Genomic DNA, 19,414 nt, shown 5'->3' with positions numbered 1-19,414 from the left:
TCAAGGTCCTGTTGTTATTTCAAAAAAAATGTTTACATCATTCTTCCTAGAGTGGCACAGGAAACAACAAGCTGCCTGCCTTCTGGTTTGCGGCAAGGTTTGGCTGGTCACACTGCCTCTAACCCACGCAATTTGACTACACAGATTAGCAACGCACACCCTGGGTAAGACCCATTTTCCATTAAACAGCTTGGGGGAGGGGACACCAGGAAAAAGGGTCAAACAGATAAATATGGAGAGACGGTTACAGTTCATTAAAGCAATTTACAGTGAGAAACGCAAAACCCACAGATTAAAACCACACTCCTGAGACACTAAGAGGGGAAAACACCACAGCCTAGAACAAGCTATTGGATATAAAAGGTAAAAGAAATCTAAAAAGGAAACACATGTATTTTTCATGAAGTTTTGGCTTACAAATAGTAAAAAACACCTACCTGAAGATAAATGGAAATACATTTTTGACCTTTAAAGTGTGATAAGAGGGCCCAGGCCCGTGGCCAAGTGGTTAAAGTCCTGCGTGCTCTGCTTCAGTGGCCCAGGTTCACAGGTTTGGATCCTGGGTGCAGACCTGCTCCACTCACCAGCCACACTGTGGTGGTGGTGTCCCACATACAAAAACATAGAGGAAGACTGGCACAGATGTGAGCTCACGGCTAATCTTCCTCAAGGAAAAAAAGAGGAAGATTGACAACAGAAGTTAGTTCAGGGTGACTCTTCCTCAGCAAAAACAAAAAGTGTGATAATAAACAATAGCTCTCTTCAAATACTTGAGTTGTGGTCAAGTAGGTAGGTGTGTGTTGGTCTGCATCAGGTTACAATGACAGGACTGTCTATGCATGAGTGGGGTAGATCCCAGCAATGGAATGGCACCTGTGAAAAGCTCTGGGAAAGCCCCTCAGGTACAGAAGGGGCCCATCAGCAAGAGGACTGGTGTCATCGGGACGGTCTAAAGGAACTGGCCTGGACAGCCCCCAAGGTCCAAGCCGACTCTTGGGAACAGTGTGTGTCTGTGTTCTCAGAATCGCGCAACAAGCTGAAAGAGCAAGTCCTGAACCTGGGCTGCCGCTGGACCAAAGTGCAATGGAATCTGTGGATGTGTCTACCATGCTGGGTATCAGGTGGCACTGGATGGGTCCAGGAGAGGGAGGCCTGGGAACAGCTTGGTGAAGCACAGGGTCGAGGACTCGGTGGGTGTTCACCTGGTGGGTTACCTGGATTGAGTGTCAATTCTCTTGCTTCTCTGGCTGGTCTTCCAGCCCAGTGGAAGCCAGGTCAGGAGACTTGAGAACGGAGTCACAGCCCAGGCCAAAGTCTGGGCAGGCGCATTCCGAAACAAGGCTCATGTCCGAGCATCAGCAACAAGAGTGGGAGATAATTCTTTCTACTTATCAAGGATTCTCAGCCTGTGTGAATGTGAGCCAGTGCTCCCGAACTCCCCACCATATGGTGACTAAGCAACAACGGTAGCGATCTGCAAAGGATTTATATAAACAACCTTGTGAAACAAACATGAGCCAGTTAAGTAATGAAGCTCTACAAGCCGCTACTTCAGAGTAAGGCCTGATGAGGCTCCTGGGTCCAGTAGTTCCCAGGTAGGACAACAGTGACTTTCACCACCCGTGGCTCACGCATTGTGTACCAGGCCCTGTGCAGAGCCCTTAACCACCTGAGCTCACGAATGCACAGCACAGTAACACCTGGGGTCGGGGGGGCGCGTTTCCTGTTTCACAGGCAAGGAAACTGCAACTCAGGACATTAATATGCCCAAAGTGACACCATTCTATAAATTTAAAATCAGAGATTTCAATACTCAAGAAAAACAAGTTAAAACTCCCACAAGGGTTCGTTTTATTCGTGAAATGACAAAAATGCAGCAGGAGAAGTATCAACCCATACAAATATTATAGAAATCATTAAGTTTGGGGATTTTAAAAAACCAAATTTTCCCCTGACTTAGATATGAAAATGAGAGTCTACATCCAACTCAGAACTGTTAATTCTGGAAACCATCATATCATACACAAACTTCCATATTTCATCAAATTCTTTGGAAAATGTTCACTCTATGCTTCTGTCTCAGCCAAAATGTGAAATCTCTATGGAAAAAGGCTTCTTTAATGAGCCCTCAGTATAGAAACTTCGTCTTCCCTGTCCCTACTTCCCTCTCTTGCCAGCTGCCTGTCTTGCAGGAGACCCAGCCTGCACACGGGCCACAGACGGAGCCAAGCGTCCCAGTTTTCTACACACTGCTGAGTGCTGCTGGATGAAACATCTCCTGACGCTGAATTGGAATCACTAAAGCTAATACTTCATTTTAACTGGTCCACCAATGACCCTCGGCAGTTTTTCACCTCTTCCTGGTCAGTTCCTCCCACTGCCCAGGAAACTTTCCAACCTTTGAGCACCTTCTAGTCCCTCAGCCCTCACAACCCTACCCTTGAACCCTTCTACCGGGTAAGCTGCTTCCTACCCCCAGGCTGACAGGGGTTCCTTGTCCCCGCCCCCCGCAATGCGCTCTGCGTCCTTGCTTCCTTTCTGTCCCCTCTGCTTTCATTCACCTATGTCTATGTCTATAGAATTTTCCACCATGAGGAATGTGCTTGCTGCTAATTTTTAGTAGCAGCAGACTATTTGTTAAAAAAAAAAAATCAATTCTCATCCTATTACTGAATTCGGTCAGATTTTTCACTAAAAAAACTGGAACAGGGGCTGGCCCAATAGTGCAGCGGTCAAGTGCCCACATTCTGCTTCGGTGGCCCAGCGTTCGCCGGTTCGGATCCCGGGTGCAGACATGGCACTGCTTGGCACTGCTTGGCACGCCATGCTGTGGTAGGCGTCCCACATATAAAGCAGAGGAAGACCGGCACGGATGTTAGCTCAGGGCCAGTCTTCCTCAGCAAAAAGTGGAGGATTGGCAGCAGATGTTAGCTCAGGACTAATCTTCCTCAAAAAAAAAAAAAAAAGTTTGGGGGCCAATCCCGTGGCCAAATGGTTAAATTCGCACGCTTTGCTTCGGCTACCCAGGGTTTTGCCAGTTCGGGTCCTGGGCATGGACACGGCACCGCTCATCGAGCCATGCTGGGGCAGTATCCCACATGCCACAACTAGAAGGACCCACAACTGAAAAAAATACACAACTATGTACTAGCAAGCTCGGGGAGAAAAGGAAAAATAAAAAATCTTAAAAAAAAAATTGGAACAGTATGCTGAATTATAAAAGAAGTTCAAAGTATTATGCTGTTGATGTGCTGACCAGCTTTCAACCTGAACTACGGTCAGCACACTTGAGGGCTCTAACTCATCATCAGCACTATCAGTCCCCACTACGTTAATGAGTTAACAAAAAAGCACAGACAGAGGGAGATGGTACCAGAGAGAAGGGCAGGAAGAGTAAAACATACTTTCTGAGAAAGGAGAGCCCTTTGGGGCTATTTCCACTTAGCCCTTAAGTACTCTGTTGTAGTAACAGCTGGAAAGCACATCTCACTCATTGTGAGAACTTTTTATTAACTTACAACTGTGTCACCCATTCCAAAAAAGGATAAAGCAAAGCCTGATTTCTAAGTTCTCCAGAATCACTGTAACATACGCCATAGCAAGAGAGCACCGCGCTCTCCTCTCCCGGCTCAGTCCCACTTCCACTTCTCCCCAGTGTAAGTAGCCACCGCAATCTGCCTTCAAAGTGTCCACATCTGCACTACCCACACGTGGAAGGTGGAACTCAGGCCCCAGACAGGAAAGGACCACTCCAGAACACTTCCCATCCTGATTCCTGGTGCCCTCACCTAACACTGCACACTCAAATACCCTCTCGGGCTCTCCTGCTGCCGACCCAGGGCCTGCCCACTCCTGCAGCTGCCAGCCAACTGTGTAGAGCTCCTCTGCTGTCTCGTCCAATTCTCACAACAATCCTAAGAGGCAGAGATTCCGCTCACAGAACTCTTTTCAGCATTTAAATAACCTGCACACAATACAAGCCTAGAAAGCGGCAGTCTGGACTCACACAGGGTCACCTATCTCCAGAGCACCACACTAACCCACTATGCTATCCATCGCTTGTCAAGAACAGCAAATGTTAGGGACTTATTTTCACATTCCCTCATCTGTCTCAATGTTTTATAATCACATATGTATACGTAACTGTGCGAGAATGTGTGTGCTTTAGAGTCAAGAAAACCAGTAAGGACTAAATCAAGTCAAAAGTCAGACAGTCAAGGATATTACATGACAGGACTGAATAGGTAAAAGAAATTAGCAGTTCTTATCTGATCAACCTATGAGAGACTGATAAAGGGGGTAGGCCCAGAGATGCTATCTACAGTTTAGAAAGAAATAGCTGACTCAAGTTGAGTGAAAAAGGAAATTTCTGGCTTTAGAAGTTGGTTCCACAGAATAAGAATGGAAAAAGAGGGTTTTTGCGGACATAACCTTGAAACTGTGACACTGGCAAGGTGTAGTAACCTGGGACAGCCAGACAGAGGGCAGCAGGTGCCATTTAAAATTATGGCAGGTCATGCACAGGCCCTAAAGAACTGAAACACACACTGAGCTGAACAGATGAGAGAGGCCAACACTGGGAAAGAGACAGCTTTAATAGTAAATGCATCAAATCCAACCAGGAAAAATCCCATTTCCAAGACAACAAATGCCTGCATGAGGGCCAGGTGGTAGCAGGATTAGAAAAGAGGGGCAGATAAAACAAGATATTATTCAGAAAGAAAGTCAATGACTAAGATGTGAAATAAACCAGAGTGACCAAGGTTATTTCTCTGGAGACATCAGATCATGCTGGACACAAGGAGGAAATCACCTGGGATACACACGCAGGCCCCTCATTGCCTCCGTCTACCTCAATGGACAACAGAATTGAGAGTTTGAATACTTAAATAAACAAGCATTTTAAGCTTTAAGATCGTAAAAGCTGCTTACTGACTGTTAGCAGTACTGCCTTTTTGAAATAGGAGAGAAGTTTAACAAATAGTAGGTATCACTAAGCTCACAACACCATTTTTCCTACTGTTTTCTGTTTCATTTTGAACAGATGTCACTTTTTTTTTCTCTATTTACATAACTTAAATTCTGGCCATAAGTTTTAGCCACATGGAGACTACTAACTGCTTCCCTAGTATACCTTCTCACTTCCTCTTTAGTAACAGAAGGACAACACTGTACCCAGCTAGAAGACCACAGATTCCAACTTCCCACACGGGCTGGGCTCTGACCCACCAGCCATCACTAGCCCTGCTGGACGGGCCCTAGGAAGGCTCACTAGGGGCTGCTCCAGCTGGCATGCACCTTTCGCCCCCGCTCTTCCTCCTCTTTCAGCCTGGAATTTAGGTACAAAAAAAACATGGGCCCCTGACAACGGCACAGAATTGCTATATCAACCCAGAACTTTCTTACGCAAAAAATAAGAAACTTGGTTTTTTAAGTCACTGCTGAGTTATCTGTTACATGCAGCCTCATTCGCATGCTGACTGACAAGCCAATACAATAACTACATCTTTCATAGATACAGTGCAAGAAACAGGGAGAACAAATAACTTTTCCTTTAAGGAGTGAAGAAACTCAGGGTTATGAGTTAAAAGTGAATTATCCAAAGTTACACTGTCAATAAGTAACTCAAGACATAAAGCCACATTTTCAGATTTTTGCTTTATAAACTGCTCTTTCTGTCACACACTGCTTCTGCTGCAATTAATTTGTCTTCAAGTAATGCCAACTAAAAACCATGGCTCCAAAGTCTGACATTCACAGCCGACGAGGTTCTCTCGATGTGATGATTCATTTAATAACTTCTACCATTTCGTGGGTATAAAGGATAATAAGTTATCAATTACCTCTACCACATGCAGAATTATTTTAAGACTGTTAGTAAGTTGTGAATACCTCACTTAACAGAACTTTTAGTACTAATGTAATTCTACCTTTTGAAAGAAAAGGCTACCTTAATCCTTCCAAATAACTGCTCTATTTTGCTTTTCTTTAAATCCCTTTAAAAGTCCAAGGTAAAAAATTATCATTTTCTCTCATATAATTCTTATACAAATTGTACTTTCACTTTTTTGCATCTCTTGTTAATTACATGATGCTATCTATATTAATCCTATTCAGGAAAGACTGATAACTTTGGTTACAAAAAAAAGATGAAAACTTTGCATAAATTGCTTAGCAAAAAGTTAATTGTATAATGCAAAGAATAAAGAGGCTCTAACAGCTATTATGAGACTTATCAGCTTCCCTAAAAGGGTCAGTTGGTATATGTTAATAAGACTAATTAAATACCTTAACCATGTCATTGACACTTCATGAATCTTTCAATGAATTACAACCTTCCTCTACAACATGTTTTCACTTATTAATCTCACTTAAAATGCAAAGAACTATATAAGAAACCAATAGACACTTAAGAATGCCTCTCAGTTAATTCTAATTAAATGGGGTAACTGCAAAAAAAAAAAAAAGACCACTAGTAACCCCTGACATAATTAAAATTATAGCCCTCTATCACAATGCTAATCCTCTTATTTCAGTATTTTCCACAGATTTCTTTTTCTTTCAGGTTGTGCCCTATTTAAATACCTACATTCATTTTAGATCTACAGTTGCATTCCAAAGCTGAAGAAGCATATACCTAGCTCCAAGCACTCAGTTTCATGGGGGGGGGGGGGGGGGGCGGAGCAGGGAAGATACCACATGGACTAAAATACATTAAGATAATGCCGTTGGTTCATGCAGTGCAACTAGAGTATGAACTACAAGTTGTAACATCTTTACTTTAGTACAAAATAGTGCTTTTGATGAACCTAAAACTAGCTACTTAAATTATTGCATAAAACAAAAAATCCTTTATTCCTGCACCTCACCCCTCCCATTCTTCTCCCCAAACAAGCCCACCCAACGATAGGCCCTACCACAGTAAACTTTTCCACATTAGCATTTGGTGACCATCATGATCTTATACAGATCCAATTATTTTTACCCAGTTTACTGAGATGCATTTTAATATTCAGAGAGAAAGGGAGTGGGTACAGCATGATTAAAACATTCAGACTGCTTTTGCTCCAATCCTACTTCCTGCACTCAGTTATGTGAACTCAAGCAATTTAATCTTTCCAAGACTCAGTTTCCCCATCTGTAAAATGGAGAAAATGGTACCTCCTTAAGGTTGTTGAAAACAAGCTCTGAGCAAAATCTGGACAAATCGCTCCATCATTTTGTTCACGTCCTACTGATCTTCAGCAGTATTTGCTCTAGGAAGACTGTATTTCCTCATGCAAGGAAGGATTGATTAAAAAAGCAAAGCAGCAATCAGCTCTAGCCACTGAAAGCAGACAGTCTGTCTGCTGTTAAGTTCTCTGTGAACACACCTGCCATATCACTCACAATTCCCACTCCCAGCTATGTTCACACAAAAGCTACATACAAATGTTTACAGCAACTTTATTCATTACCGCCGAAAACGAGAAATTGTCCAAATGGTGAACGGACAAACTGTGGTACAGCCGTAATGGAATTATATTTATCAACAAAAAGGGACAAACCACTGACAGGGGCAAAAAAATGGATGAATGAATTTCAAATGCACTGTGCTAGGTGAAAGAAGCCATTCAAAACAAAACACATCGTACGATTCCATTTGTACAACCCAACTTCAGGAGCAGAAAACAGTTCAGTGGTTGCCAGGGGCTGGGGTGGGGAGAGGGGCTGACTACAAAGGGGCAGCGTGAGGAAGTCGTTTAGGGTGATGGAACTGTTGTTCTCTATCTTAATTGTGGTGATTCTACAACTGGATGCATTTGTTAAAATTCACAGACTTGTACATCAAAAGGATTAAATTTTAAAAATAAAAAAAATTTCTAATCTTTGGAAGAAGTACTTTCAGGTAGTTTACAATAAAATAGGGTCTCTTTCAAAGCTTATCTTAAAAATGCATCTAAATAGAACTACGGGTCTTCAAAGACTCTTGGGAAAATAAATACTTAAAGAAAAAATTGATATCCTTTGCAAGATCCATCAGTAAAAACAGGCCATAGAGGTTTTCTTGGCAGAGACAGGAGCCGTCAGATGGAAACTGCGTCACTGTCGGCACTCAATTGGCGGAGTTATTAAACTGCAGGGGGGTAAACCGCACTCAGTTTAAGTCCACTACACCCGACTCCATACACCCGGGAGGACTCATGAAAAGTTCGCAGTTCAATCTAACAGTTGTACTGAGCCAAAAATTAAACAAAACAGTTTACCCCATACTTTTATAATGCACTTTTTACAATGTGGCTTAATGGCTGAGAAACTGTACGAGAAACTGATTTTGTCTAATTTCAATGAGTCTTCATTCCCTGGCCTTTGAGTTATGCTCGTGGACTCACACCCACCCTATCTCTACCCAACACACACAATGTGTACTTACAAGACAGCAAGTCAAGTCAACAGGGTGCTGAATTTTATAACCACCATATTTAATAGCTGTTACCATAGTGTTTAGCTGCTCCTGTTACTGCTACAGATGGGAATTCATTGATATGATTAAATTTGATGGTATGATAATGTATGGTAATCATGATTAATCAGAAACCCACTAGCAAATGGAGGATGTTGGGTATTATGTCACCTGCATTTTAAACTGCACTCTCTCCTTGCAAGCCTGACAATGCCTGACAGCTGGAAGGGTCTCAGCCCACATTCGCCTGCTACTACTCATAGATCTGATAAGAGAAAATGCCCATCATTCCTTCCCCATCTTAAGTGCTAATAATTACAAGGCATTGCGGGCAAGTTGTAAAAACAGTAAGGGTTCAAAAGAAAGACTTTTTTTCCTAGATGGGATAAGGTCTGGATTCACATCTGCATGGGCTATAATCACAGAGAAATGTAATTGGATGCAGCACTCTCATCAAACACGATTTGCATGAAATGCCGTATAAAACACATCTAGGAAGTGTCAATCACCACCACCTGATACCACGCACCTCGCTATACGGAAACAGAACGCAGCTAGATCCACCTGTGAGGTGCTGTAACTACACAGTAAACGTAAATGGAAATCTCACTTATTGGATCTACCTAAAGTGATGGAATCACTAAGAAGACTAATTTAAACTGAAAACTACAGTAGCTTTTTTAAATATAATTTTCAGTTTTAATTTAAACAAAGATCACTAAGAAATTATCTGGCAACCGAACAACTTAGTATTTAACTGGTTACCCTAAAATATCAGCATTTACCTGACAGGGCAGTGCAAAATCCTGACTGAATAGGTTTTAAAATACTGTGGGTCAAGAATCTTTACCATGTGAGTTACTTGGGATTCATCCAAATGCTTAAAAACAGCAACTTCACTAACACCAAAAACAAATTAGGTTAGCAAAATCTCAAAGCAACGCATTAAGGTATTATTAATCAACATTTTAGTGTTACTTTTTTAAGTGGTCAAACTTTAAAAACAATAAACATCTCTTTGAAGACAAACACCTAACTGGAAAATATACGTACAGATAAGGAAAGGACTTACAACTATATTAATGATGAAAACATCAGGGAAAGCCTTTGTGGAAAGAGCAACCTATTGGACTAATCAATGTATACAACAAAGAACATTTCAAATGGAAAACAGAATTCAAATAGACACACAGGTAGAAGCTTACTGGCAGAAAGGTAAACTAGCCTCCCCATCCCCACTCCCCTAAAGGAGAACAAAAAAGAAAACCACAACTGTATCGTGAAATTACATTCAAAGGTCCTGACATGAACGAAAATACCTCACGAGTGGACTAAGGGACAGCAGGTGGCTAGACGGCAAGACTGGACAGCATCAAGGGAGCTGAGATGGAGGAACGACACTCACTCAGACAGCGCCTCTAACTCCTGAGGGCATGTGCTCACTTCCTGTCCAACCAGCTCTTGTAATTACTCACTACTGAACTAACAGAGATATATTTTACATTGGGCAGATTAATATTCTGATGTGAAAAAGATTCATTCCTTGATATGCTATCAATTGAGATATACTTCGAAAAAAGATTCAAAACTCTGATTTGAAAAAATAAAATAGCTCTGGAAACAAAAGTCTGAGTGAGAAGAAACATTTTAGGGTTGAGCCCTAACAGCTATAATCGTAACTAAAATTAAATACATGATCGAATTTTTAAATGGAAACCTAAATTACAAAGCACTTCCCTGAATTCCATAAACATGGGAATGCGGCAGGAAATCCCATCTGGACGCAAAGACTGACACGATCAAGTGACAGCTCAATACCAAGAGCTAATGCAGTATTTTCCAAAGTGATTAAAAATAAGGATCCTTTTCCTATGATGTTTATCACTTTGACTTTAAAATATTTCTTTTAAAAACTGTTGATTCAATTCTCTAAATAAAATTTATTAATAGGAAATAAAAATATCGGTTTTGCTGCATCAAGCATACTCTAGAATACCAAATTGTGGCTTAAGATTTGAATTTTTAAAATAATTTTAAACAATTCTATGAAAAAGAGTGTTTCACATAAGGTTGCCTAGAGTTCTCCGTGATTTTTAATTAAAAAACTGGAGGCACTATCATTTAGTACAATTTCTAGGCATACTAGTTCTAAATTAAGAATTTCTCAAGTTTTCATAAAATTATCAAACAAATGGACTTTTAAGAAAGTAAAGCTTGCCATCGTTAAGGAAGAGAAGGAATACCTCAGTATTAATACCAACTGTATCCTACACCCTTTATGATTTGGAAATCTAGCGGTATTTCTGTCTCTTGTCCGTTGTTTTCACTCTTTAGTCAGTTGGGTAGAGCTGAATTCTTATATAGTTAAAAGTGCCAATTCACATACGTATCCTTGAAAACAACAAAGAGTGAAAAATTAAAATATACACCCCTTCTCTACACTACTCATTTTATGTAGGGTCCTTATAAGTAGCAAAATAACTCAATGTTGAATTCACGTGTTCACTTGTTCAACACCTATTTACCTGTACTTTCTTGCACAGGCCCAGGGCCAGAGGGGCTCCACTATTTTTATAATTTACTCAGGTGAAAACTGGCTTAAGGATGGAAGCTGGGCTTCACGTAACTATGCTTGGTCCATTTTATAGTTTAGGGACAAGCAGTATATGGAGCACTTGGCATGAAGGAGAAACTTACTAAATATTCACAAAACTGTCAACAGCACAAAACATTGATAGCAACCAAGTTCAACCTAGTAGTATAAAAGGAAAAAAATAATGTTACCCAAAAAAGACCCAGTGTAAGTAAAACAACAGAAGATGACCTAGAGTTAATCTCCCTTCCCAACAACATTTTGATGGACTTTCTAAAAAGATAACACTCCACTGTATTTTTTTTATTTCAGTAACATTGGATTATAACATACAGATTTCAGACGTACATCGTAATATACTTTGAATTCTGAGTAGATCTATTTTATTTTTTTAAAATAGATTCCATGTCTGATTATTTCCCCTAAGGGAGACTCATTACAGGAATAAGTAGATCACTGCATTTTCAAGACTACAAATTCACTGTAATTTCAGCTTAAGATCTAGCATTCAGGGCTTAAAATAAGATATAATACACGTTAAACAGCAGTAAATAATTGAGGTGAAGGAAACATTTCTCAAATTATATCATATACATGACTAATTTCTTGCCCAACTATTTCTTATCACCCCCATACACTTCCCACCTCAAAAACAGTAACAAAACAAAACATTACACTGTGCAGAAACTTTTTCAAAAGCAATGCAACAGTATTTACCATCCTCCAAGTACTATATAACTTAAAAATTAGTTCAGTTTCTCGCAAAGAAATTTTCTTTTATTATCCTCTTGTAATATCTTCAAGTATTGTGAGGTCTGCTTCTAATGTCAGATACAATTATATTTGTACAAGTAAAAAATGTACAAATAGATGAAAACTGCAACTGATTATTCTGATTTTATATCAGTAAACACATCTTTACAAAAACACTGATTGCATAAACATTGCTTTATGTTTTTCTTAAACTACAGCTGCTTTTTCACATCAAATTTTATCCCTATATTGCAAAAAAACACGAAAACAAGTTCAATAATGGCTCACAAATCCTGAGAAACAGAAAAAAGTACTTAAAACGGGAGTGTTCTAGAATAACTAGCAGTTAAATTACTTCACCAGAAGAAATCTAATGAACGAAATCATACAGGCTTATCCTTGGGTACAGGTAATTAATAAAGCTTAGCTATATAGACAAGTGCTTCAAATAGAGAATTATACTAAATATCATCTAATTTAAAAAAAATAACTGGTAGAACCAATATGAATCTGTTTTAGAAACCATATCATAATTCATAATTCCTAAAAAATACTCTGAATCTTAAATCCAATACTGATTTTACTTTGGAATAATCATCTTGACTACACATCTTAATCCTTCATTAAAACATTTTTGGCTAAATGCCATATATAAATACGGTATCTACTTAAGTATCAAAGCTGGAGTCAAACAGGTCATTCAGGTATTTCCTGAAAATCAGATTGGTTAGCCTAAACAAAATGTATCTGTTTTACATACAAATGACATTAAAATTTTACGGTCTGGTCCATTTTTTACAACACTGTTTTTAGCAAGAACATGTCCTCACTGATTTAAAAAAACCACAAACTAACTACAAATTGAACCAAAAACTCAAATAAAACAAAACATTTATTTAAACAGATATACCTATTTAATAGACATTTTTCTTCTAGTTAAAACACGTTAGAAGAATAGATGAACTTATGGAAAGTAGAGGAAAGTGTTGGGGGGAGGTTGGGGGAGAAAACGTGTGACTTCTTTTACAGACAAAACCTTCATTTAAAAAAAAAAAATCAATGACTCATTAAGACTTCTGAGGTTTTTTTAAAACAAGGAAAGATCTCATTACTATTCCCGAGGATTTCATACACATACCTACACGTACACAGACGTACATGTGCCCCACACATATACAATAATAAAGCAAGACCCCTTTCTCACTTCAAGTAAGGCAATAATAAAATCAAACTTCATAATCTTTAAGACGAAAGGCATTCTACTGATGATCCTGATTCAACAATTTTACAGTTAAACAAAATTAATTCCATTCTCAAAAATCCATTGACCCTTAAGCTTCTCACAAATATTTTCCACGGCAAAAATTACTGTCAATATTTACAAATCCTTAAACTTTTATTTAGCTGGAACCACTGGCATTTGTTATATTAGTATTTCTTAGTAAATGTATGCTCACCCCTAGCAGAGGGGAAGAAGCAGCTGCTACTCACCGGGAATCTCTGGGGCACCGCAGGTCTCGGCTGGCTTGGGACTGGCAGCAAGGGCACTGCGGCAAAAACACCTTTCATTACCAACACGCTGTACTTCACATCCAAACCCCCCCAGGAGAGTAGTATAAGTTTAACATAAAATATAGACTATGGGTAAAATACATAATATAAATTAAAGTTTACATTTAAGCTAAGTGCTTAATATTTTTACAATTCCATAAAGGGAATGGGGAGAAGGCAACTTCAGTCTTCAGCATACAACAGCACAAGCAGAAGCCTTAATTTCAACAGTGAATTCCTATTTAAAATTAAAATATTTTGCAACAAAAGAAGATATTATTCCTCTAAAACAAAAGACTGACTTGGTATCCCACATCCATATCCAGGTTATCCAGGCTATCTAACCCCAGTTATATTTCCTGACTCCAATCAAAGACAAATGTAAATCTAAATCCTCTAGCATCAGAGAGAGAGGGAGTGAAGGAGGAAGCGAAACAGGCAGAGAAAGGAAAATACACATACTTTTGGTATTGTTACGAAGAGCAACCTACTACGCAAAGACTTTTAGTTTGGTTTTGTATTGTTTTAAACAATACAATTGTTTTAAACAAGCAGAACTCCCATCAATCTACCAGAACAAGGAATCAAGTAATTTTAAAATAAACATTTTATAACTGGGAAGAAACTAGATGTTAGTTTCACACCCTGGGGCTAAATCAGGTATGCTTAAGCTATTTAAAACATGTATTATACTGATCTTGATTTGGGGGGGAAAAAACCACCACCTGAGTGGTGACTGCTATATGGTGACATGCTGTATCTTTCATCAAAATGTGCTGCCAGATGCATACAGTAAGCTCTCAGATCGTCAGGTGTTGTAGGCTCAATTGTGGCTCCTCTCAAATTCATATACTAAAGTCCTAACCCCCAGTACCTCAAAATGTGACTCTATTTTGAGACAGGGCCTTTAAAGAGGCGATTAAGAGAAAATGAGGTCATGTGGTGGGCCCTGATCCAATACGACTGGTGTTCTTATAAGAAGAGATTAGGACACAGACATGCACACAGGAACAACCAGGTAAGGACACAGTGAGAATAATATAATATAGCATAGCATATCTTTAACTTAAGAAATTTCTGAAGAATGAGAAATATAGAAATGATACAGCTTAAAAGTCAATCAAAATTACTTTAAATTAGAGCACTAAGGAAAGCTATGTTTTATTTACCAGACTACTCAAGGAATCCTGTACATGAAGCCTTGCAGTTAAGGTCACGATTTAAAGTTACAGTGCGTGTGGGTCTGTGCCACGGCCTGATCAAAGGCAAAATGTGACAGAAAGAAACTTAGGTGATAAAACGTACAAATGGCAGAAGTCCATCGCTCTCCTAAGAGTTTAATCCAATGAGTCAAAATTTCAAAAGGAAAGGGAGTCGATTTGCAAGACTTTATATAAAATAGGACCCGGCCCCCAAGTCTACACAGCTAGCTAAAAGGCACCAGGGTCCATCAATTACATACCTAAAGCGAAATATTAGACTGTGAAGTGGAGAAAGAAAAAACTAGAGCATCCTTGACCTCAAAACATTATAATCAAAGTGAGGAAGAAAAAAACCACATATTAAACAATATACAATGTTTTTAAAATTAAGTACCAAATACCAAATACTCAGACCTTCAAGAATATGTACCACTTATTTTTAAACTTGGGCTTTAAACATCAATTCCTATCAAATAATTCCAACACAATGAAAGGGTAAAAATTTTAAATCTCTTTAACTAGGGCAGACTAAGACCAAGAAACGCAAGAGGGATCTCCAGGAAGAAAGCCAGTTATAATGAATAGATGACTTACACAGAAGCCTTCTGATTAGCTGGTAATTTTTTTTAAATAAATTGTAACAAGTAACAAAAGAGAGAGAGAGTAAAAGCTGACAAAAGAGAACATCTGAGAACAGGTGTAATAAGAGCAGATCACGAATCCAGCCCAAGCCAGGGGCCAAGCCTTGCTCAGACTGTCAATGTGTCTGCAAACTGTCTTGCAGTCCACGGGGTACGAAAGCAGGAAGACACTTCTGCCTATCTGCCTCCCTCTGCACTGTGAGCAAGAGAATGTAAAACTGGTAATGTTAACAGACCATTTTATTGAACACTGAACTCTGAATATTTGACATTTAATATTTTTATCTTTCTGTTATCCTATGTATTCAATGGACTAAACTGATTAAATTTTCAATTCATTACAACAGTTATAATAGTGAAAATCTGGAAAACAAGTTAAATTTACATCAAAACTGATTGATCACAATATGTTGGAACATTCTTATCCTGAAAAGAAAGTATGTGTCATGAGGAAAAGATGTGCATATGTTGCTAATTTTTAAAAGACAATTTAAGAAACCTTCAAACTGCCTCAGGTCCTGAAAGTCACTGGGTTAATCTATCTCGTACATACAGGAGACATCTAGACATCTGGCCTCTCTCAAGAAGAACCGTGACTTTCTATACAAGCTCACGCATTTACTAGGGAATAAGCAAGTGTTCTCTATGCAGGCCTGGCAAGGACAAGTTGCCCCCTCTCCCTGCATCAGCATGTCTCAAGATCAAAGGTACAGTAAAGAGAAGAAACATACGGCACTTAAACGCCTGGCTTCATCATGAAAACATTCAGCTGGTACTCAGAGTTTAAAACCTGTTGTCTGCAAGCTGATCTTGGATTTACTGGATCATGCGTGAGCTTTGGGGCGCAAGACCTGCACTCGACACCTGTTAGGCTGCCGACTTCTGGCGAGGCGCACTCTTTCCAGGCCTGGAAGCCATCTTGGGGTTTCCTTATAGCTTTCCCATTGTGCAGTTTTAATATTATTTATTATCAGGCTAAAGAAAACCTGTGCACCTTACCAACTGCCAGTTTTCCACTCAATTTTACAAGGAAATACACAGTAAGAGACGCTGACATTAGTAAAATTATTCCGACAAATGAGATTTACTGCAGTTGCGCGTCTTGGGAAGCCACCGTTCAAAGGGCTCCTTCAGTGAGTCATCCTCCTTCACACAGCATGCATTGGGTCGCTCATTCACGCCACAGCTGCGGAAGGAGAGACAGGCGGTGTGCAGGTCTCAGGGACTACAGTGGTAAGCACAGCAGCCATCCTGCCTGTCCATGGGAGCTCAGAGCCCTGGGAGAAGGTGAGGCCGAGGAGTCACTAATATAGGGCGGGGACAAGTGAAGGGGTCAGTCAAGGAGGTCAGGGACCCACAGGCGCTAACCCCACTTTGACCCTCCATGGTGTGTCCTATAGGGACACACGGACACTGACCCCCATCACAGCCAACCTGCCACTGTCACAGCCCTGTCTTCCAAGGCCACAGCATAATTTCATAGTGCTTCAACCCACTGGCCTCCCACACTCCAAGTTCTACCTCAAGCTTCTCCCCAACTCCTGAAACTTCTTGCCCACGCCTTTTGGAATTCCAAGTTCACTGGGAGCATAACCCATGGTAGCCTCAGCCGCCTCCTTCTTGCTAAAGGAAACCTAGCTGTCCCAAAGGATGATGGGGGGGGGGGGAATCCTTCTTTGTCCTCGATGATGTTTCAGACCTCAGTTTTGGATCTCCCGTCATCAGACAACATCACCCACTACCCCCTGCTACTGTCCATCTACTGGTCAAAACACTGCTCTCGTGTCTCAGAGCTCAGCTCCTAGCTCACCATCACTGTCTTCAACACTAGCCCTGTCTTTAGTCTTGGCAGAGACAGTGCTTCCAGCACCCTGCTTCTCGGGTCCCTGACCTCCATCCTCCATCCCACCTAGGCCATATCCCAGACCTGGTCATTATCAATGACCCTTCCACAATCTCTGTGCATCCTCCTTCTTACCACTACCTTCCGCCTTTCCACCTCACTCCCTCCAGGACCCTGATTCGACTGACTGTCGACTCTACAGAGATCTCCAATGGCCTCCATTCCACTATCTCCTGGCCCCTTAGCACCATACACTACTCCATGGTCCACTGTTACAAGCATTACTGCTCTGTCAACACTTCAACTCGGACAAATCCAACTCTGTCTATACCACACCTGACACAGAAAGACAAACGTGGCTTGAGAAAAACACACAACCACGCTGACTCTAAGTTCATGACCACACAGAGTGAGTTTGCCTCAACAATGCCCAGCACCCGTACCAGCTCCTCCTCGACCCTGCTAGGGGAAGACTTCATAACTTCTCTCCCCTCCTCAGACCTCCAACATTTCCTCCTACCTCCCCACTCTTAGTTACTTACCACTCACATCAGGAAAGAAGTTCACAAGACTCCTCCACCTGCCACACCCGCCCACTCTCAGCATCTCCACCTGGCCTTCCGCCGCCCAGCATCTGTACAGGACCCTGCGCCCCTCCAGCACCACAGTCCTGCCACTGGGTACTGGATCCCAGCAAGGATAAGTTTTGCCCCTCACCTGCATCAATGATTTTTTCCCTTCTCAACTAGCTGCTAGTGTTCTCATCTTAAAATAAAAAACTTGCTCTCAAGCCCACTTCCTCCTACCAATTATCATCCAACCTCTGCTTTAGCAAAATACCTTCAAAGACTGTCGATAGATTGATCTCCCATTTCTGTGTCCCTATTCTCTCTCAAATCCACCTCAGTGAGGCATGTACATCTACCACTTCACCAAAAAAACCCTGTCAAAATCCAGACCCCCTACTGCTAAGTGTAGGCCTCAGCCTGCAGTGCACTCCCCACTGACCCGTCAGCAAGGCCCCTGGCCAGCCCCTGGCGGCCACTTTCTCCCCTGCTCCTCGTCGTCTACACTCTCAGGTTCCTCCCGCTCTCCTCCCTACAGGCCCCACACCTCTCACATCCAGTGCCCCAGCTTCCAGGCCTCAGTCTCCTCCCACATGTTGACACCCCTTCTCTGAGTCTCTCACTGGGCGCAGGCTCTATATCCATCTGTGTGCCAACAACGCCCCCAACTTGTACTTGAAGCCCAAACCCTCGTCTGAACTCTCACTAGCTGCATACTTGACACCTCCACCTGCATGTCTAGTTGGTATCTCAAATTTAACACATCCAGAGCAAAAGTTTTAGTCTTCCCCCTCAAAACCTGCTCTCCCCCATCCCAGGCAATGGCAACTCCATCCCCCAAATGCTCAGGCCCTCCCCCAGTATCATTTTTGCCTGCCCTCTCTCTCAGACTCACCTGATCCATCGCCAAATCATACTGGCTCCTTCTTGAATCATATCCAGCATCTGACCAGTTATCACTATGGCTGCTACCACCCTGAGCCGAGCCACTATCATTTGTTACTTGGATTACTGCAGTCACCTCCTAGCTGAACACCCAGTTTCCACCCCTGCCACCCTACAGCCCACTCCCAACACAGCAAGAGGAATGATCCTTTTAAAACACAAATCAGATCACGTTATTCCTCTGCTCAGATCCCTTAATCACAGCCCATTTCACTCAGAGTAAAAGTCGAGCTCTTAGAATGGCTCACAGGTCTCAACCCGGGTCCCGTGTTTCTTCTCTGCTTTTATCACTCCACTAACGTCACATCATCTTCTCGTGGTTACCTGAACACACATGGCACGGTCTTACCTGAAGTAAGACCTCTCTGTACTTGCTGATGCCTCTGCCTGGAATACTGTCCTCTGAAACAGTCACATCCCTCACTCCCTGACCGTCAACTATTACTTTTGCAATGAAGCCTTGTCCCTTCCTCTGCTCTGCGTCTGTTCCTGTATTTTCATCCTCTCACATGCCAGATAACAGTCTTACTGATTATGTCTACTGCTCCCTGACTGTCTGCTAGAAAGATCACAACTGCATAAAGCATTGTTTTGTCCACCAATGTATCTCAAATGCCAGAGAGACAGTAGTATCTCAATCAACATGTGTTGAACAGATGCATGAAGACATGCTCCACATCAACAGCTCAAAACCAGTTTCCTAGCTCCAGGACCACGTGTCTGCAATAATACCACGAGAGCTCATTCACTTAGAATAACTAAAAGAGGGGTTTGTGGCCCCCACAGCTAACACAGGGCCTCAAGGGGAGCAGCGGAGCGGAGCTGAGGGGCACACTCACCACACAAGCATTAGCATTCCCGCCAGGGAAGTGATGAA

General features: G+C 41.4%; 1 protein-coding gene across 6 annotated transcripts in view; it reads right to left on the bottom strand.

Annotated features, from left to right (window-relative positions):
* The window catches only part of RBM33 (RNA binding motif protein 33), a 133,498-nt gene that overhangs the window by 47,315 nt on the left and 66,769 nt on the right, over positions 1 to 19,414 (bottom strand). For all 6 annotated transcript variants that reach the window (XR_006889910.1, XM_046670613.1, XM_046670614.1 and 3 more), the window contains exon 9: positions 13,281 to 13,336. Coding sequence is in view for 5 of the 6 variants with exons in the window: in XM_046670613.1 (XP_046526569.1) it covers positions 13,281 to 13,336 (56 nt within the window). In the remaining variant the exon portion in view is untranslated. The remainder of the gene's footprint in view (positions 1 to 13,280; positions 13,337 to 19,414) is intronic.

Source organism: Equus quagga, chromosome 8 (assembly GCF_021613505.1).
Source record: "Equus quagga isolate Etosha38 chromosome 8, UCLA_HA_Equagga_1.0, whole genome shotgun sequence".
Taxonomy (NCBI): Eukaryota; Metazoa; Chordata; class Mammalia; order Perissodactyla; family Equidae; genus Equus; species Equus quagga.
The sequence above is the reverse complement of the archived record's forward strand: the minus strand, read 5'-3'. Positions and strand labels throughout refer to the sequence as shown.